Below are 21,104 nucleotides of genomic sequence, written 5' to 3' on the forward strand. Positions count from 1 at the left end.
AAAAGGCATTAACATTTATGCAATACATTCTGTGTATTGATAGTTGAAATAGTAAAATCACTATTCATCATTTCATATACTATAATGTATCTGTAAAAATGTTCCTGACATTTCTTACAGCCCAGAGTCCCATAGCAAGACAGCAAAAATGAGCAGCAAAATGTATTGTAGACACAGACATTTGCAGTTTTATGTTTATACCTTTCTACTCAGTCACATGACGGACAGACTTGCTTCTTCTCCTTTTATCAAGAAAATGTCCTCACACATACTCTTCCTTTTTCACTTAGGCAACAGGGAGGCTAGGGAAGTCATTTCAATATATGTTCAAGATTTTTATCAATTGTACAAATGGTGATCAAGCCTTGAACCGCAGCATAAGGACTTGACTTATTGTTTTTTATTATCACTTTCGTAAGTTAAAACTGTGTGCATGGGATGTAAAATACTTGTAACTATAATTTTTAAAGATTTAAGTAACTTGCTAACAAATGTCATTATAGGTTTGTCCATATTTGGCCATAAACTAAAGTAGTTATTTAGATGTTAACTCCGGCCTGCATGCTTACAGCGAGTCCTAACAGAGATCGTTCTCAGCTGGGGAAGGGAGTAGCACACACCCAGTGCAGATTGAGTCTCACAACTGACATTAAGATATACTGCAGATACACATCAAACAGCATGTTTCCATTACAAATGAGTGTTATATGTACAGAAACTCCCCTTCTCATAGTTCCTTGTTAAAAGTGGCCAGGTGTTTCAAATTCAACATGTTTGCACTTTCTCATCATTAGTGTGAGGAAAGGATGCTGCAACCTTGGAACATTAGTAACCGATGAAATACAGTGTATATATTTACACACAAAGAAATACACATTTTTTATGAAAATGGTTCAAAAACACAAAATGCCATGAAAGTGCCCCCTACTTCCTTTTTTGGTATGAATATATACCAGTGTAACCAACAAATGTGAAAAAAAAGGTCAAATGACAGTGGTACAACCAAACATACATGGGATGTAAACGCCAATGCAGTTGCCCGACTGGAAAACACTTTTTAGTTGTGTTCATTGATACCCAGTTTATGATAGACAATGTTATATTTGCACGTCTGCCACTAAGAGCACTGCATTTTGTTATGTACCGTCTTTTAATTATATAAAAAATATTTAATTCAGCCTGCGTAAATAGGCTTAAAAACTCCGTTGGCCATTTTTTGCTCATTGTAAAGCAGATTGCACTGAGCCGCATGTTAACATCCTAAGGCGACTCAGATAAGTATACTGTATGAACACGTTTTTTTCATATAACTCCAACGCTTCAGTGTCAGGATCCCATGGGTTTTCAATGAGTCCGAAGATGTCAGTCATGTTAGTCATGTCTTTTGAAGTTAGGCGGCGATGGCAGCAGCCCTCTGATGGCTCAGTTTACCAGACAAGTGGTTGTAGAAAGCAATTGGCGTCCATCAAATTGATGATGGGATCAAGCATTCCTCTTGGCCACGGTCAAAGTGGAAAGGCCGCAGGTCAGATCCTTTATAAAGGATGAACATCAGCCTCTGACAATCCGCCCACAGATCAACCACTTGTTATGGTCACAAGTGTCCTTGTAGTTGGATTTGGTTTCTGTTGACTCTGGTAGCCTTCAGAGCCTTCATTACCGGTTCTTTCTCCCTCCTCAGTTTCCTCTGTCCTCCTTATAGGCTGAGTTACTGACGGGTAGAAACCATGTCACCACCTATCCCAGATCAAACATCCTGACCTGCAATAGTCTGTGATCTCTGTTCATTTGATACCTCAAACACAAGGTGGGGTCTCACACAAACACTGTTTATGCTTCACTGTTTCGTTTCATGTGTGAAAACTGAGTAACCATCTCAAAATAGGCAGTGTGTCAATTCCACCACCTGGGGCTCAGAGTGATTCTGTTACAAGAGATATTGCTGTGGCTTCACAGTTTACCTGTAAATGTTTTAATGTCTAAGCAACAGCGAGTAAGAAATACTATCCGTGTGACAAAAAGAGTGTTAAAATTGGCTGTGGTCTGCAAACAAGTAATTGAGTTTTTAGGAGGAAACTGGAGATGTTATCTAAAATGTGTCCTTCTGTGTCTCAACAACGTCACTCCTTTCAGTCAAGGTCAGCACGCACATTTCTGAATTATGTTTTTGGATTATTAATCTCTGGGTATCACGGGATGTTTAAGTGAGTAATACCATGATAGATGTGGAATGTACAGCTGCGTGTCGACATCATGGACTCCCGTCTTTTTTTGTGTTTTATGCCCTGTTTGCCATTTGCAAGACGAGAGGCAATGAGTGCATTTTCTAAATTCCATTCATGGTTGTTTTATGCACTAATGTGCATGACATACGTTGTAATATATATATATATATATATATATATATATGAAATACATTTCAAAGGTTTTTGACTCTAATTATTTTTGTTTTTCAGTCTTTTAGTTAAACATACTGTCATGCTGTGTTGATTTTTGCTACATTTGACATCATCCAGAAGTGCTAGGAAGTGATAATGTCTGTGGTTAACCTGCTGTATATATTACAGTGACTCACTCTGACCACAGACAAATCCCACAAGCCAACCATCATGTCTGCATGTAGTTTGGTCATCCTTTGTATTTATCAAGGCAATTATACAAATGAGATATATCCAAGCTCACTGCATCAGAAATCAGAGCTCACTGCATCATCCATTAACCCTACCTACATAGGTATTTAAAAGTCAAAGTCTCTCCAAGCATTATTATCAAAGATGCATGTATGAGTACCAGCAGGAAAGAAAAAAATGAGCGTGAGAAAGAGTGCTGTTTACCCAGCTGGATTTATTTTATTTACTGTACATTGAAGGACATAGTGAGCGAGGCTCCAGTGCAGCCATAAAGAACAGGGAGGCAACAAAAACATATTTCCTCATTAAGAAAAGCATTAATCTGACCACTGTCTCTTGAAGACCTTGAACTATTCTAAGAACTCAAACTCCAGGTTATCTTTATCCAGCACTTTGACAGGAAAAACTGATTAAGGCAGGTAGCTGTTAAAAATAAATATACATGTGAACTGCTTGCCTCTACAGTAGACGCCCCTACTCATTAAACACACATAGACACACAGATACAGTATCAGTAACAGACATCTATCATACAAATGTGACCTCACTGGCTCTATTTTTACAGACTGATATAAATCATAAATATTGACTTATTCTATTACAGTTTTATTTGCTCTGGGTAAGCTGAACCCTCTGAACTGTATGATGGCAAATAAGTGTATTTCTCTAAATGTGGTGTGTTTCTTCAAGGGACAAACAATCCTTAATTGTTTTCCACAATAATGCTTATTTTGTTCTTGTGGCTATGCTTATAGCAATGGATAAACTATTATACACCCTCCAGACCAGTGCTTGAATTGGAATGAAAAAGGTGCCAGTACTCTAAAATCAGCAACTTTTTCAAGTCAATTTTATATATACAGCCCACAAACAAGAATTTGGCTACTATAATGCTGGTGGGTTTGTCTCTTTACTACTGTATATTTTAGAAAGGTTCACTGTACTTAACATTTTTTATGATAGGCAGCGGATATGGCTAAAGCTCAGTAAGGTCAATATTAACTGAAAATATAGCAATCAAAGTCTAGATCTTCTGCTGAAGACACATGAAGCAGAGACCTTTCAGGTGAGAGCCCCTCTGGTGGTGTTCAACATTAATGACAAGGAAACAAAGCTCTGGTCAGAAGCATTTTTTATAAAAAGCTTTAACAAAATTAAGTATTTCTGTACATTTTGAATGCAATCTAACTTTCCAACTCAGAAAACGAAAAACGAAAAAGTGCCAAAAGTCTTCTCACATGGCTGAGCTGCTTTGCAATATACTTCACCACTGAAGAATACAAATATGTATAAAGTAAACTATGATGCAATCTAACTTTCCAACTCAGAAAAATGATAAAGAGCATGAACAAAGAACATGTAAAAACAAATGCAAAATTTGCACAATCTAAAATGAGAAACTGTAACTGCAAGTAACAAAGTCTGAGCCATGGTAAAGAGTTACATTGAACACCAAGCTGATCAGATAACTCCCTAGTTGGTCTGAAGTCCTTCTATCTCCAGGATCTGTACAAATCGGCACATTATGCCAAAAGTCTTCTCACTGGGTGAGCTGCTTTGCAATATACTTCACATTGTTAGAAAAGGCTCCAGAAGGCCTTGGGGACATCAGTATCAGGGGCTGGAGCTGGACAGGCTCTTTCATCAGCACTTCTCCTTCCCTTTGCCAGCCAGGACCTCACATACTGTTCCGGATTGAACTGTCCTAGTGATGGTCCATTACATTTAATGAAAACCAGGCTGGACAGTCGGCTGACAGAGAGAGCATTCCTTTTTGCAGTAAGGATATCGTTCATGCAGCTGAATGCCCGCTCACACTCACTAGTGGAGACAGCGATGGTTCGGACTGCTTTCAGTAGAGGCTCCATGGCAGCAGGTGTACGGGATGCCCTGGTTTCCTTGTATTCGCGAAAGCCCTGAACAGTCTCTCTTCTGTCCACTTTCAGCACTTCGCACAAACGTAGCACCTCTACGTCCCCATACTGTACGTCTAACTCCTCTTCAGGCCAACTTCCAGGATGGATAACTTTCATGTCCTGGATTAGCTGATTGTCCCGGGCCTCCCGGCCATGTAATGGGATTTCTCTTGTGCTGACATGAGAGGAGGTTGTGGAAGTCATTCTGTGTCTCAGATTCTCTACCATACTGCGGAAAAACTGACCTGCATGAATCTGTACAAGCCTGCCATTCTCACGCAGGGCAACACCCTTGAAGGACTTCTCAGCTAGAGCTGTATGAACTGTAGTCATGTGTGGGCCAAGCATGGTGACCATGGATTCAAAAACTCGTATTTCTCGAGTTAAGAGCCTATCTGCTGTAGGCAGTGTCATCTCTCTTTTTTGGAGTTGCCGAGAGAGGTCGCTGAGCTCTGTGAGCGCATCGTACATCAGTCCCAGATTGCTGACAAACGTTGCAGATGTGAGCACATCATCCAGGCCCTTGTACTTTGCTCTGTCTCTGGAATCCCTGCTCGTGTCGTTTGCAGCATTTGTGAAGTGATCATGAAGCACTCGGTAGTTTTCCCAGACTGCTCTGACGCTCCTTTCACTTGAAGCCACCCAGCGGATGGACAAAACACGCCCTATCACCAGGAGACGCTGTCCGACTGCTTGCGCACACTGCGCTAACTGCCTCTGATTTTTGGGGGAGGCATGGAACAAGGAATAGAGTTTGTCAAAAAAGATCTGGAAATGATTGAGCCCTGAGACCTCCTTGACCACATCCCCAACTGCCAGCTCTTGACGATGATTGGAGCAGTGCCACACAAACAGGCTTGGGAATTTACTACACAACTGGGTAGCAACGCCTGTTCTCTTCCCTAGCATGATTGAAGCCCCATCACATGCAAAAGAAACGAAACACTGACCTAAAAAGTCCTCGTTAAAATCTCTTCCAAGACACTCCATTAACGCCTTTGTGATGTCATCAGCCGTTGTTCCATCCAACTCGATCAGCTCCCAAAAAAACGTTTCGAGCTCAGCATCAGCTAATGCTGAGCGTAGACACACAACAAGCACCGTTTTTCCACTAATAGTGGTAGATTCATCGACCAAAACACAGAGTTTTCTTTGGTTTTCTGTAATGTCTTTTGCCATTTTTTTCTTCAGCTCATGAGCTATGTGGTCGATGATTTCGCCACAGGTTTTATTGGAGTGCAAAACCCTGCCCACGTTCAGCCCATTCAGTTTCTGTACATTCAAATCAATTGGCATGTCTGTGAATGGCCGGCTATGTTTGCCAATTGTATATGCCGTTCGAAAAACTCTGATAGTGGTGTCTAATTCAGATTTATGCATAGACTGCACTTGATGTTGAATAGTTTCACGTGAAGCAGATGTAAGGATGTCAGCAGCTTTTACATGGGCTTGTGATTCTTTATGTTCTTTGATTTTTTTTCTCAGGCTAGCTTGTTGTTTGCCCTTGTCAACACCGAAATGAGACACTGCACACTCACCCCATTCAGTTGACAGTTTCAGTCCTTGTCCAGTGTGTATTCCCAAAGATTTGACATCTCTGCATATCCGACATCCTAGCTTCTTATCTTTAAGAAGGAGCCATGCATTGGTCTTGCAAAAATATTGCACCTGGTCCGTTGTCCAGCAGTCAGGTGCATCGCTTTGCCCGGTGTTGGTGGTGGCAGTTGAGCCAGCAGCAGCTAACTTTAGAGGCTCTGGAGGAGGCGGCGGAGCTAGTGCTAATGCTAATGCACTAGAACTTGGAGCAGGAGGATCAACCAAAGAAAGCTCCCCATCAGACACAATTTCCAACACAGGCACAGCATTCTCTGTATTTGAAGTTTCTTCCGGCGACAACCGCTGTCTTTTTGCACTTTTATTAATCCACGCTAACATTTTAGAAATGCTAATTTGTGACGTGACTTGCTTTCCTTCTCTCGGGGGCGTGCCTGCTCTGTTCTATCACTCTACATAGCCACCCACTGGGTGGGAGTTGCACTGCATAAACACAACACACGTCCATCTAGGTATGTAAATTGTAAAGCATTAAAACATGGTTTTACTAACAGTTTTCAGTATGTTGTTACTTCGGCATTATTATTATTATTATTTTGAAACGTGTATTACTATTAAATCACGGTCAAATAGGTTAATTTTGACATAGTCGTTTCCACCACAGTATTTACATGGAGAAGATAAGCCCCGCCCCCTCTCCAGCACGTTCTGTTTGAATGACAGGAGTAAACAGCTGACAGCCGCTGTGAAACTCCAGCGGTTAGAGCGATGAGAATGTCCGTTCGGCACCTCATGACGCATCTACTGAGTACCGGGCGGCTGTATATATATATATGGATGTATAATAAGAACGGCGGGAGAGTGTTGAGTACTGGCACGGTGCATGAGTACCGGAGTACCGCCAGCATGCCGGTACTGAGCAAGAAGTGCCGGTACTCCATGGGTCAGAACCATAAGTGCCGGTACTGCGTACCGGTGAGTACCGGCCCAATTCCAGCACTGCTCCAGACATACTTTAAAACTTGGGAACTTGGCAAGAGAGTAATAGGATTTGTTTGGCTCAGGAGACACCATGTAGGGGGAAAACAGCATATTGTTTCTCTCCTAATTTTCTAATCTGTTTTCCAAGGAATGTTTTTATTTCTCTTTTAACATTCATGTGTGGTCTGAGTGGTTTACAGGTTCATTTATATAAATGAAAAGTGGGTGGCTTTTTGTGGAAAGCATGTTTACATTTATGCACATGATTGCAATTTTGAAGCATAGCAGATGACTGTAGTGGCAGTCCAGATTACTGAAGGTAGTTAGCAGGACGGAAAAGATGGTCAACACCAGGGAGCCCTAATGTAAACTAGATAAAGAGACAAATGAACACAGCTAACTGGGGTTTGTTACCTGGTTTGTTGTTTTAAATCATATACACCGTGGTCTTACAATTTTCATAACAAAGTCATTGGAGTGAGTTATAATCTATACTTTGTATTTCAAAATGTGAGAGGTGGGCATGAATAATCACCAGCAGATATCTAGCTGTCTCTTCTGGTCTCAACATGCAAAACGGACTAAAACAGACTTCATCTGTAGATGAAGTCTGTTTTAGTCCGTTTTGCATGTTGAGAATCAGGATTGGTCCTCTTTCACTACATCTTACAACAATGGTGTCAAATGTATGACACATCTGTAAGACCCTATGGGGTGTCTCAATTCATGCAGTATTTCTCTTTGTTGCATTTAACAGTACGTTTGCATTAAAGGGATTTGTAGTTCTTCATCTGATCTAACCATTTATCATAATTATCGTGCTGTGGCTCTGCCTTGTTTCAATACTACAAGACATGGCCCCATAGCTTTGATGATACAGGATAAATAAACTGACATATCAATGAGTTAACAATCCATCCAACTTCAAGCTAACTGTCTCTTTTTTTGTTTGTAATAAGTCAGTGTGTACAAAATGACAAAATGAACCAAACTATGAATAAATACAGCAACATACTGTATAATCGACCAAGGTGTGCCTTGCAGTATCAGGAAAAAAGTGATCAGTGGGTCATTGTGACTGTGGGTGGAGAAAACAGGATACTGTAGCACATTCCTATTGTCCTTTACTAAAACAGACATCATCTATTTTGAACTTGTTAACTCTAAAGTGTAATTCATGACGCATAGCACAGTCATTTGTAATTGCCTTTATGGGAGCCATTCCTTTGTGATTTTTCCCGGAGCAGTCTATTGTCTGGGTTGCGGACTTCCACTTCGACGTGGAGAAAGGTCATGCTATGACTCTGTTACATCCTTATTGGGATGACATAACCTTCTCTACTTGAAACTGAACATAAGGGTATTCCCTAGAGAGGATGCTTGGATATACCATATTTCAAGCATCAGGATATAAGTAACAAATGCTGTCTAAGGACAGAGTGAATCTGCCACCATGGCATGCAGGCTAAATTAAACCCATCACTTCATGTCTATATCAAACATTTGAAAGGAACCCTCAGATCCTCTGGTAGTTAACCAAGAAATGCAGCCTTGTGCATTCCATAAAAGAGAGGAAGAGGGTCTTTTTGTTGTGGAGATAGGGGATCATTAAAGGACGACGTCTCCATAGCATAGTCAAAGAAGGTCTTTGTGTGCTAAGGGTGTCTGAATGTGGCCATTGTAAGAGAGTCTGCTGGGATCTCTGCTGTCAAAGTGAGGAGGGGGAATTATTCTGATTCTTTCTCTGCATATTTGTTGCCATTGTGGGCATAAAGTGGCCATTTTGATTTTGTATTTGTTTAAGAAGGGAGAGGGGAGGGTATTGAAGCATTTGCTATGGTATGGCTGTGTAGGTGGAGCACGTAGGCGAACACAAAAGAGAGACGTCATCTCCGACTACATGGAGCCTTAGTATGTCTAGTCAAAGTTTCACTTATACATTGTAATAGACAGCCACTAACGGCCCCTACACACGGCGGCATGCGTTACCGCTTGGCGGTGGGCGTGTCTGAAGCCTGGGGATTTTTTACGAACAACGCGACCAACAACCAATCACATGAATGTCCCGCCCCGGACATACAAAGCAAAGCATTCATGCTACATCGATGCTGGCTAAATATACTGTCTATGCTTGCTAGCTGTCCATTCAAACGAAGTACACTGGATATAAACTCCCCAAACAGGCGAAAACCTACCAGTTTCACCCACTGTCTCTGCCACCTCCCCCCATGCCTGGCTCCTCCGGTTTGTATCCCTGTATGTAAAGAGGGACTGGTCATATAGTACCGCCACGATAATTTTCTCCTCCATTTTTTAACATATGGGAAATAACTGCGGTCTGGCTCTCCCAACATACACGCGGTTTGATTGGCTAGCGCTTGTAATGTCAGATTTGCATACGCGGGATTTGATTGGCTGACGCCTCCGTCGAGGCGGCAAAAGTAGAACATTGCTCTACTTTTGCAGCGAGCACCGCGAGAGAAGCTACGCTTTGCTCCCACAATGCAGTTCGGCGAATCGTGACGTCACCCCATTCAAAGTGAATGGGCAGAAGCGTTGAAGCGGCAACGCACGCCGCCGTGTGTAGGGGCCGTAATGGGGCTTTGCACCCAATCCCTTTAACCAGCAATTCTTAAAGTATGTAGCACTCTAGAGCCGCAAAATCATTTACTATAAGTTTTCAAATGTAGCTGTATCATTTTAAAGATTATACCTACAGATGGAGTCTAGATGTGACTCTTACACCCTACCATGTTAGCTGGTGGCCCTTGTGTTTGTGACACACAGCAATACAATTGTTATTTTATGTTAAAACACTTATTGAAAGTCAGCTTTGGAGTGGTAATTTTAAGTGTCTGGATTTATTTTTGAAAGTTTTGCATGTGAGAGCGTGTGTGTTTCATTAGTAATCTCTCTCAGACTCAATGAGAGAGTTCAATGGAACATTTTAATTAGGTTTCAAGTTCTACATTCAAACCGTGCTGGGGGTTTAAGCAGTCACTGATTAATCCAACAATCTATTTTAAGAACATTTGGATCACTGATTTGCAATGTATAGTGGGTTAAGGTGCGGTTTCCAACACGTTTGTTTTGCTACAGTTTTGTCAAGGCTGTTTTGCTTATGCTTCTAATGAGTGACAAATGCTGTCATGGCAAAGAATCCAAAAGCAAACTTGGATTTTGCATGATTTTGATTTGAAACACCACATGAACACAAACATTCCCCAAGACGCCGTTCTGTCTTAATGAATGTCTCCAGCTATCTCCGCTAGCTCTGGGTCTCGAGACCTCTGACCTGCGGGTTGGGAAACCCCGTTTGTGTGACTGCTGTCCTTGATCATGTCATGAACCGCTGAACCCTGTGGACGTGTGTGTGTGATTGTCGTGTCGAGCACAGAACAGTCTGTGATGGTGGGCGGTTTTGTTGCTATGCAGACCTCTAAAGAAATATTGTCCCCGTCACAGGCCGGTCCCAGCCCATCTGATGAATAGCATTTTTATGCACATCCATTATGTCTGGACGCGCGTCATGAGTCATTGAAGCCACATGCAAAACATCCTCTTTGCACACAAGACCACTATACACAGCAGTGCAGACAACTCTAAAACAATCTTCCAGACATAAACATCAAGCGTATTCACATACACCGCAGTGTACACAAACACAGCCGGTAACACCTACAGTAAACAACAGTTTATCCCACACCCTGTGCCATCTAATGCACAAAGAGGAAAGTAGGCTACAACAGATGGACTTATCTCTACTGTATTCTTGTAAATTGAGTGGAAAGCGAATTGTTTTACGTTTCCTGTAGACAGTATATGACATCCATACCATGACTTCCTATAGCCCAGCTCTAACGTTCATGTTGTCTGTTTTGTGTCTGACAGGGTGGGAAGAAGCACAGTGGCCCCTGTGGAGGAAGAGACTGCAGCGGAGGCTGTAAATGTTTCCCAGAGAAAGGTGCCAGGGTAAGTCCAAACTGTAACTACTGTTCCCTCTCTATCTATCACTATCTTCCTTAACCCCTGTGTTAACCAGCTCTTCCTCTTCAAACTAGGTCATGAGTACATGTGATGTTTTCAAAATGCCTCTGAAAATTGCAATTTCAATACCTTGGTTGCTAAGAGTGCAAACCTTTCTCTAACTAGCTGAAACAATGGCTGTAGTCATCAAATAATTCTACCTAATCTTATCCCTGACCACCAGGGAGCATAGTTGAGTAGTATACACGTTAACTAAATCGGCAACACAACTTAAAGCCTAAATTACCATAAAATGCTATTTGCAACATAATCAATTATTTTATTTTTATGTTACATGTTTTATGTAAGCCGACAGAGTGTGCCTTTCCTAAATCACATGATATCTGAAAATAGGTCGAACCGTCAAAGCTCTCACCAGGTGATGTTCTGCAGCTTTCATTTCATACAAAACTTTAGGCTATTTGTTAGACCAAACATATTTAAACATGCCTATTTTAATATGTTGACACTCAAAGCTTTTCGAGTAGTTATGCACTGGGCAACTACAGTGCCCAGCTGATATTTTTGAGACCTGTTTTGAAACATATATATCTTGTGTTGTAACCAATGCACTGTGGGTCTCATGTTTGGAAATTAAAAAAGCATTTATAGAGGGATTGGCATATTGTTGTGGCTTTTTCTTATAATAGTTTTTGTTCTTATAATGATTCTTGTTGACCGAACAAAATATATCAAATGTAGTTGCAAACATCCATCCTTCATATATTCTCCAACAAACAGCATCATGTGTAATCATGGCCTATTCTAGGAAACAAAAGCATCACAACAGTGCAACATGAATATGTTATAATGTTGAATGTATGAGTCTGTTTCAGCCTTCAGCCTTATGTAAGACTGTGCTGCTGAAAGTCATTAGTTAGAAATACTTATCTCACTTCCGTACAGTTTAAGTGATGAAATTCACACCATTAACCCCTTAAAGAGGGGGTCAGAGGGGCAGGTGTGTCTGGAGTGTGGTGGACCCATTAGGGTGAGAAACGAAAGAGAGAGGGACCGAGGGTTTTTAACTCAAGAGACAGACATAGACTAAACACATTGAGATTACAAACTCAGAGGGAATAACCGGTGTTCTGCATGACTAACGGCTGCTTTATGCTTCAGACACGTGCTGCTCAGATCATCAGATAGCTTTCTGATCGTTGGGCAGGGGGATTCACATCCATAACGTTTTGTAACTTTCAGAATCAGACAGACAACGCCTACTCTCAACAACATTTGGCCAGACATGTTTATGAGTGAAAAAACAAACAGGGTTTCATCTGTGACAAAACATGCTTTGAATAAAGAAGTGGTTTCTGACTAACCTTAGTACACACAGGCTTTTAGAGGAGCTGACATACATAAACACCTTAGCTACACTATGCATGCCCTCAGCACTGTGCTGTACTAGTTGACTGAGTATGGAAGAACATCTGGAGAAGAATTGGACTTTAACTTCCATCAAGATCTAACACAAAGAAAAGAAAAACAGTCAGATAGTTATGGTTCCAAGTTGAATCGGGTGCTCATAGGTCTAGTTTTTTATTTTCGTAATTCTTTTTTTCAGGGATATATTTGATATTTTTACATTACACCCTTGTCCAGATTTGGGGTCAATACAATTTTCAGATGTGTAGTTAAAATTGAAGGATCAATACGAACATGGATGTGACTGAGCAAGGGCGCCAGCAAGGCCAATTTCTATAGGATATGTGTTGTGTAAAAGAGCAGTTGCACAGAATACGTGTGTAAACTGAATTGACTACAAAAAGGTATCTTTAGAACACCTTGTACATTTGTAAAGCAAATGTATGTTTAAAGAGAAACTTTATAGAGTGCTCATAGGAACTGTAAAAGTCTCAGTTCAGCAGTATGATGTGGTAAACTCAAGGACAAAAATGGACTCTAATAAAACTCCCCGTCTACCAGTAAAGAGCTGCTCCTGAGGGAGGCGATCTTCAAAAAAAGGTGAAGAAAGGAATGGCACTCTGGCATGCGCTGAGAATTTACCAGACCAACTTTACAGTAGGTCTGACCTCTGGGTACAGGAAACGCAGCGCAGAGAGAGGAAGTCCCACATTCCACATCTGAAGGATGCAAAAGTCGGATGACGGGATCAGCAGACCACCGTTCTATTCCTTTACCCCCCCCCCCTCTCTCTCTCTCTCTCTGTTCCTCTGCGTCAGCTGGATGTGAAGGAAAGGATTTTGGTAATTCAGTGACTTCATAGTGCCATGAAAGTGAAGGACTTTTAGTCACAGTTAAACCTTTGTTTGTGCTTTCTCTATTAACACAAGATGAAATTGAAAAAAAACAATACTCTTTTTCTGGTATGCTAATGACGAACTGTAAAAACCTTTCTCGCCAACACTGATTTGGCTATTAAAGCATGTATTACTGTGAAAGATTAGATTCTACTTTCCGAGAAACCAGACATGTGGCTATAAATTCCCCTTTGTTTTGATCTCTCACTTGTTGTCTCTGACACATTGCGTGCATGTTTAAGCTGTTAATTTCCCAAGGCCTAAGATTCTTACGCAAACTTTCCCTCATCAAATCATGTAGTTGTTTGTAAATACAATGGAAACCAAGATGGATTCTCACAGATTTGTTAATCCCTCTGCTGCCTCTGCTTTACGTCTATCTCCATTCTGTCTTTCCCCTGAGGAGAGTCCTGGCGATGTCCGCTTCCCTGAATGGGTCGAGCTGATCCTTCCCAGCTGTCCGGATTGGCTGAGACCTGACACAGCTGTGGCGATTTGTTGATGGTTGTTAATGGGTTAATGTTGTAGTCATGTCAACATCTTGGTCAGGCTACTACGTGCTGGAGGGAGTCTTTAATTTGAGTATTGTCATCACTACATCCAATCTTTTGTTTACCTTAGCGCTAACATTTCATTATGTTTTCGCCAATGTTTGTGGTTTTCTGGCCTGCAACTTGGTACCTCACTCATTTTAAGCAGGCAGCTGTTTTCTGCAAAAATATCTAAAAAAACGACTGGTCAACAATACCAAACAACAGACACCTAACCCTAAGCCAAATTGAGCAGAGCCAGATAATTTGCTCAGGAGTTGTTGTGGACCAAATCAGCTTGCAGGAGAGTGAACAATTAACTGTATTTAATAGGGGAACCAACACTTGACTGTAAAAGAAGAAAATGGTGCTCTAGGTCTTATGGATGGTGAATGGGCAATTGTTTGCTAACACTTTCCCCACAGAAAACCTTAAACGGTTATTATATGTCAAATATTTTTGTTTATAGCTTGTTGTACTGGCCCTAACAGTCCAAACAAACAAATACCAAATGTTCGCATTCAACCTTAAGACACCTTAAAAAGATAAGATGTGAGCAATCTAGAAAGACAAGGAAAGTGTATCCGTTTCTGCAGTACAGAGAGTCGTGAGAGAGAGAGTGAAAGAATGACAGAGATTGTAAAGTGTGGCTTAATGTATTAATTACATTAGTTTTCTGCTTTGGGCAGAACGCAGAGATTTGGCGAGCTGACTCTCCAGCCTCACCACCCACTGCCCTGGCAGAGAGCACATAGCAGGTGGGCAGAAAAATATCAAGCTCCCCACTGCACACTTCCAAAATTCCTCATTGTTTCCTTTGAATCATTAGTGGATTGTGCTTCTCAGATTCTGCTATAAAAAGGAAAACAAGCAACCCTAAAATGGTGTTACGAGAAAGTAAATAAGGCAAACAAAGCTTCTGAAGTATTGGTATTCTGAAGAGTTGTCATCTGTACGAAGAAAGTAAAATGTGGTCAAATAAAAGGAAAAGAAAGCAAGCTAAAGTAGGTTGAGCAGTGTGTGGCCCCTAAAGCATGAAAAACTAGGGCAGCATGAGTAACTGAGCACAAGGCACACTGCGTCCTCACCAGAAAACATGTTCAGATCAATGCTGTCTTTTGTGCTGGGAGTTTTTCCGTCTTCAGTTCTCAGAAGCGGGGAGTGGCGCCGGGTTTTATAGAGAAAAAGACACTTGGGCTTAGAGAACAGTAGCGTCCATCTGCATGAGCTCACTGTCTCGCCTCATGCTATACAGTGGACACAGAGAGATAAGGACACATCCAGAGGGAAACAGAGAGACGGATAACGGAAGTGCTTCCATTATAGACACTATGCAGAAGATTTACACCATGGGAAAAAAGCGCGACAGCTGATGATGTAGAACAGGAAATGACACACGTCCCAGGATGCTGAGCACAATGAATGTCCACTGATCTTTTTTTAATATAGACGCTCTCTGTTTTTGTGGAAACAAGATCATATGGGTGTTCAGTTGCAGCTATAAATGGCAAAGATGTCCTTGTTCCATAAAAACAAGTCTTTACTGTACCTACATTATTTGCCCTGTACCCATGACTGTCATACACTTTCCTGTCTGATCAGGAACAGGATAACGGCACAGAGAGGAATGCTGTAGGCTCGGAAAAGATCAAAGAACCTTTGGAATATATTTTTACCAAAGCCGGTGTTTTTCAGGTTCTGGCTTCCTTTGGAAGACCTTTAGGTCATTTTACAACCTATCGCCATATAAAAACTTTACAAAGCAAATCTTAAAACTCACACTTGCATGACATTTATGGTGCATAAGGTTTTTATTAGTCCCTGAAACTTTTCAACTTGTAGATGTGTTTTTTTAGCACTATAGTGTGTGTGTATAACATAAACTGTTGAACTTAAATCAGGTTGAACTCATCTGATTAGAGCTGCATTTCCATCAGTAACTTTAATAAAAAAAGGACTCATCTCCTGTGATAGAAACTATTTGTCTGTCAGTAGGGAGACGAGATAAGTAATTGAACTGATTCACTTGCACTGGCAGCATGTCTGTCTGCATTACGGCCTGTTGTACTGTAGCTTCACATATCAGCAGACGAAATGATGCGTAATGGTATTTTATAAGCCCCTCAATCAAACCTGTAATCAGGAGCCTTTTCCTGTAGCCCCTCTCCCCTGACCCTGACCCTGACCCTGACAGGGCCTATTAGGCAAGAACTACCAACTGTGGAGCAATGTTGAAAATATGGTTTGTGTGAGTGGATGAAAGGGGAGGGAAGCGAAAACCTGCTGCTATCACTAAAACTCTTAGCCGGGAGGATTTTCTTTTCTTGAGATTGTTGGAAAGAGGAATTCAGTGGGCTTTGTCCTGTATGAAAATTAAAGCTGTGGAGCAGGAGGAAATATCTAGGGAGACACTTAGACCAACAGACAGTCAACAGCTGTTTGTGAGTGTTAACACGTCATTTTTCAGACAAAAGCGGGAAAGACATGGCTTAACTGTTGAAATATCTCAGCCACTGTGTGAACCTTGTAAAAATGAGCAAGGCTCTAAGTCATGCCAAGAAGAAACAAAAACAAGGCTGTTAAATCTCCACACATTCCTCATGTGGTTTTGTGTGATTCACTACTCTGAACCACCTGACTACCGACCGATGAGTAAAGAATAAAATAAACCATAATAACTGATGTTGCTCATCCACTTTGTATGATTTTCCCCATCTACATTCTTCATTATCTTTACAATTATTGTTGGTAGGAAAAAATATTAAATTAGCCTTAAGTGTTTGTGTGCTACCATGATATACAGAAAGATAAAGCTCACTGGACGGACAATGAACAAACTAGAAGATGTTCCAGATAATTTATAAGGAGAACATCACAAGATCACATCATATTTCTCAGATTAAATCTTCGTCTGCCTCTACAATCAAAGACCTTTTTTCCTGTCATTTTCTCTTTTTTTCCATTTCTGTCGAAGCCGATTTGACCCTTCGTCCTGCACCCAGCTGCCGACCGGCCAATAAAAGTAGCTCTCTCACATTTTAAGATGATGGGTGCTGTTTCTGGAACAAGAGGACTATTGTTGATGTGGACAAAGGAGCATCTCTTTTGAAAAGTCACACACAAATATACACAAACACGGGGGGACACGCGCAAATGGGTATATACTTTTACTTAAGATGTAGTAATTATACAATGACTTTAGTCATTGACCCTTCTTTGAACTCATCCCCCCCAAAATTGTCCAATCATAGCTTAGTAACCGTAACTAAGCAGAGAGGACCTGTCCAGCCTTGGTTTTTTCTACATGTTGACGTGTGCATGCATGGTGTTAAAACTCAATATCTACAGAAAAGTTGTGTATTATCATTTGTTTAAAATGTGTTTTGTTCTGCTTTAATTTAAATTGCCAACTGGTCCAGCTTAGATCAGTAGTTTAACCCGGCATTACTTCCCAGGCCAAGAAGCATTTCATTAGCTTTCTACCTTTGGTGGGGTTACAGGTAACGTTAAACACTGTGTTGTATTTCACTCCTGCTGTCCATGGCTCTGTCCTCCTCTTTATTAGAATGAGGGAAGTTTAAACTTCAGTACCCCTGCCAGTGTTACCAAAGCAATATGTTCATTCAACACATGAACACAGTTAGTTATTTTCCAAAACCCTTTTGTATTGTTAAAAGTAGGGCATACTGTCTGAAAAGACAAACAATGAAGCCGACGCCAATCTTCCAAGCATTGTAGATGGTCAAAGAGGGCTCTGTTAGAGTTAAATACGTTGCTGATGTTACATTTTACTTTATCATATTTATAATACATATACATTTATAATACACCTATAGGGTTAACTACCCTGGCACTAAAACACAGAAACAATGCTGTTTCTTTTTTTCTTCAAGTGAGGATGCCAACTCTTTGCCTATAACATGCATCTTTAGCCTCAGTCTTTTTTTTATGAGATTAAGCATGACCTTCTAAAACGAGTCAGTTACAGACTGTATTTTCAACCACCTGAAAAAGTTTAACATTCACGTATTAAGCTAATTGGTTACAGCTGATTACATTTGTCAGCAGGTAAAATAGGCAGTAAAAAATGAAAAGCGGCTTTTTCGGACCTATTGTTTTGGAAAGAGGATTTTAAGTTAAGATTGAAATCTTTATGTCATTCAATGACCTTGATGTTGTTGCTGCCATAGGTCTATCAGTAGCAATGATAGCTACACTTCGCTACTGACAGTACAGTCAGTCAGTAGTCCAGTATTTGTGAGACCTTGTTTAAGGCGGTAAACATTGGCCTTGTCCTTACCAGCTGTGGCCTGACTGTGTTGTCATCAGCCAGTGCACATAGTGTTGATTGTAACGAGGACAAACGAGGTGAACAAAGATCCAGAAGAGTATTATAAGTGTGAGATATTCTATTTTATGTTTTGGCTGATCAGTGCATCATGGGACTCTAAACCCAAGCACCCTGATCACTTTGAAATATGGCGATTTTATGTTCCATAAAAAGCCTCCCCCTTGGAGCTTTCCTCCTTATTTTCCCCCTGTGGACTCCTTCTGTTTCCTGCGGAATCGATCTTCCTCTGCGTCTCATTGAGAAACATACACAGACACATACCATGTATTCCTCATCGCGGTACCTCCTATGGGATGCATTTGATTTGCAGACAGCAGTAACAAAACGTTTTGGTCAACAAAGAGGGTCCTCGGGGCTGTAGGAAAAATTTGACCAGAGTTGTGGGTCACCACGGCAACGCCATGTGTTCCCCATCAGGCCTTGTTGTGAAACCCATATTGGGGGCCAGCTATAGAGGAAACAATTAGATGTCTTTTCTTCTCATATTTATTCCTCTTTTCAGGGAAAGGTGTGTTTTCAGTTAGGACTTTGTTCTAAATAGTGCTGTGATTCAGGAAATGTTGTGTGATTTATTTTCCCCCTTCATATATAGGAAAGGTCAAGGTAAAACTGTGCCCTAATTTTTACTAAAATTATGAATATCAACTTGATGTAATTTACATTTACACACAAGATACTGTATTCACTTGAGAAACCAGTAATCCAGTACATTAACCACAGGCACATATACATACATGGACCTTTGCACAGATTTGCTCCCTTGTGAACTATCCAGGAATGTGCATTAGCTGGAATGGCTGTGGGCGTTGCATCCTCATGTGGGAAAATGAAAAACTTTTCCAGACTGGCAAAGTTGGGCTGTGGGCTTGGCCAGCTGGATGGATCGGGGGGTGCAGAAAGAGAACTCAAGGATTAAATGGGTATCCCCGACACTAATGTGACTAGATGCAGTGCAGTTCAATCAGGGCCACGATCACAGCTGGGTATTTGACTATAAATCAAATTTCACAGGCTTGTTTTTTTCCCATAGCTGTGTTTTATGTCTTTTAACTGTTTGTGAAGAGCCTGTAAGGCTGCTTTAAAAACAACTAGATACATGAAGCTGTATGGATTCAACTATTATTTTCATTATCAATTAGGTCTGCGTCATAATCAAGATCATTTGTTCTGCTCTCTGGTGTGTACTCTGGCTGGTATAGTCTTGTTCCAAAAGATTTACAATGTTTTAAGTCTGTTAAATGTCAGATAATACTTTTTCTATATTAATTATAAAAAGGCAGCAAAGCCTCATAGTTGAGAGACTGAAGATACTGTACAGTATGTGCGTCATTTTTGCTTAATAAATCAATTATGTGATTAAATAATATTAATTAAAGTTGTCATTACATACAAACGTAGCATTTGAATGTTTTCCAGTAGTATTTTCTATCATACCCTTACTTATGATAATGTTGTTTTTACTGTACAATAAATAAAAAAATCTGTAAAACCTACTTTAAAAGAGCAGATCTTGTTGAGAAATGTATTAAAATAAGTGCATTTGTCACACTTCATCATAGTTCCTGTGGCCTCTCAAACAATTACCCTCCAAGTCAATATACATACCTTTGTGCCCCTGGGTGTGATGTACAACGTCAGAGAACAGCTTTGTTGAGGAAACTGAGTGATCCTTGGTGGACTTTTATAAACAGCGGGTCACTGCGCCTCGGGTGATCCACTGTATGGAAGCTGTAATGGCATAAGAGTCATGGTGATAAATGTAATGTCAATGGATTATGGAGGCAACACACCCATGATGGACTTCATTACACGCAGACTTACACTCAGACACACGATACAGGCCCACAGGTGGTTATTCTCTGAGGTGAGGGCAACACCTAAGACCAGCCATTCAGACCGGCCATTCCTCGATCTTTCTCACAAACACACACACACACAACACACACACACACACAGGCCGCAGCTGCATCCTGTTTGGACACACATGTGCTTGTAGCGCAGACATGAGACGTCTCATTCCTCTGACGTGAGGCAATAGCACAGGTGTCGGGCCCCAGAGACCCCTGGGATAGTTGGAGGTTCAAGCTGTTCTGTTCTCAGCCTGGGATCCCCCCCTGGAGTCCTGATCTTCAACACAACACACACCCTCACATGAAGACTCTCACACACACACACACACACACACACACACACACACACGCTCCAGTCCAACCGGTCATTAGCAGCCTCGTCTGTGGTCTGGATGCTGTCAGATTTCTGGCTCATGCATGTGCACATGCTCTGTGAAAGTGTTACATGTGCATGCAGAAATTAGCTCAGAGTCTAAACACATTAATTCCAATGTAAACCGGTCTGAAACCACTATGTGCCAAACAGCTAAACAAAAAGCAGCAGACCTCCATGGGAAACAAGTGAAAAGAAATCCCTGTTTGCATGTCATCTGTTTTTACACCCCTCTCTCTTGAGACATTTTAAGCGGATGAGTCAGAGGAACCGATGACGAAGGTTTCAATTATGTTTTTACAAATCTGGCTGGAGCTTTGTCTCCACAGTAACAAAGCACTTTCTCACGGTAATTCTTCATCAGATACTGTTTTTTTATATGATGCTGTTCCACCTGTAGCCTGCATGGCTTTGTTGCTTTTTCTGTAACCCTCTTCTGTCATTTTATATCCGCTTTGATCCAACACAGTCTTCAAGGATTTTCAGAAGTAGGACCATTTTTTTTCCAGCCTGGAATTCGGAAAACTGACCTCGCTGATTTGAGCCAGGAGATCTAAACACACTCTAATAGATATCTAAACATCATCTGCAGATGTTTATTTGTTCTGCCTCAGTCCTCCTCAGGGCAT

At 41.1% G+C, this 21,104-nt stretch overlaps 1 protein-coding gene across 2 annotated transcripts in view; it reads left to right on the forward strand.

The window, feature by feature from the left end:
- Positions 1-21,104, forward strand: part of col4a2 (collagen, type IV, alpha 2) — a 61,083-nt gene that overhangs the window by 9,360 nt on the left and 30,619 nt on the right. For both annotated transcript variants that reach the window (XM_034232411.1, XM_034232410.1), the window contains exon 4: positions 10,973-11,053. In XM_034232411.1, the coding sequence (XP_034088302.1) occupies positions 10,973-11,053 (81 nt within the window). The remainder of the gene's footprint in view (positions 1-10,972; positions 11,054-21,104) is intronic.

Source organism: Gymnodraco acuticeps, unplaced genomic scaffold (assembly GCF_902827175.1).
Source record: "Gymnodraco acuticeps unplaced genomic scaffold, fGymAcu1.1, whole genome shotgun sequence".
Lineage (NCBI taxonomy): Eukaryota > Metazoa > Chordata > Actinopteri > Perciformes > Bathydraconidae > Gymnodraco > Gymnodraco acuticeps.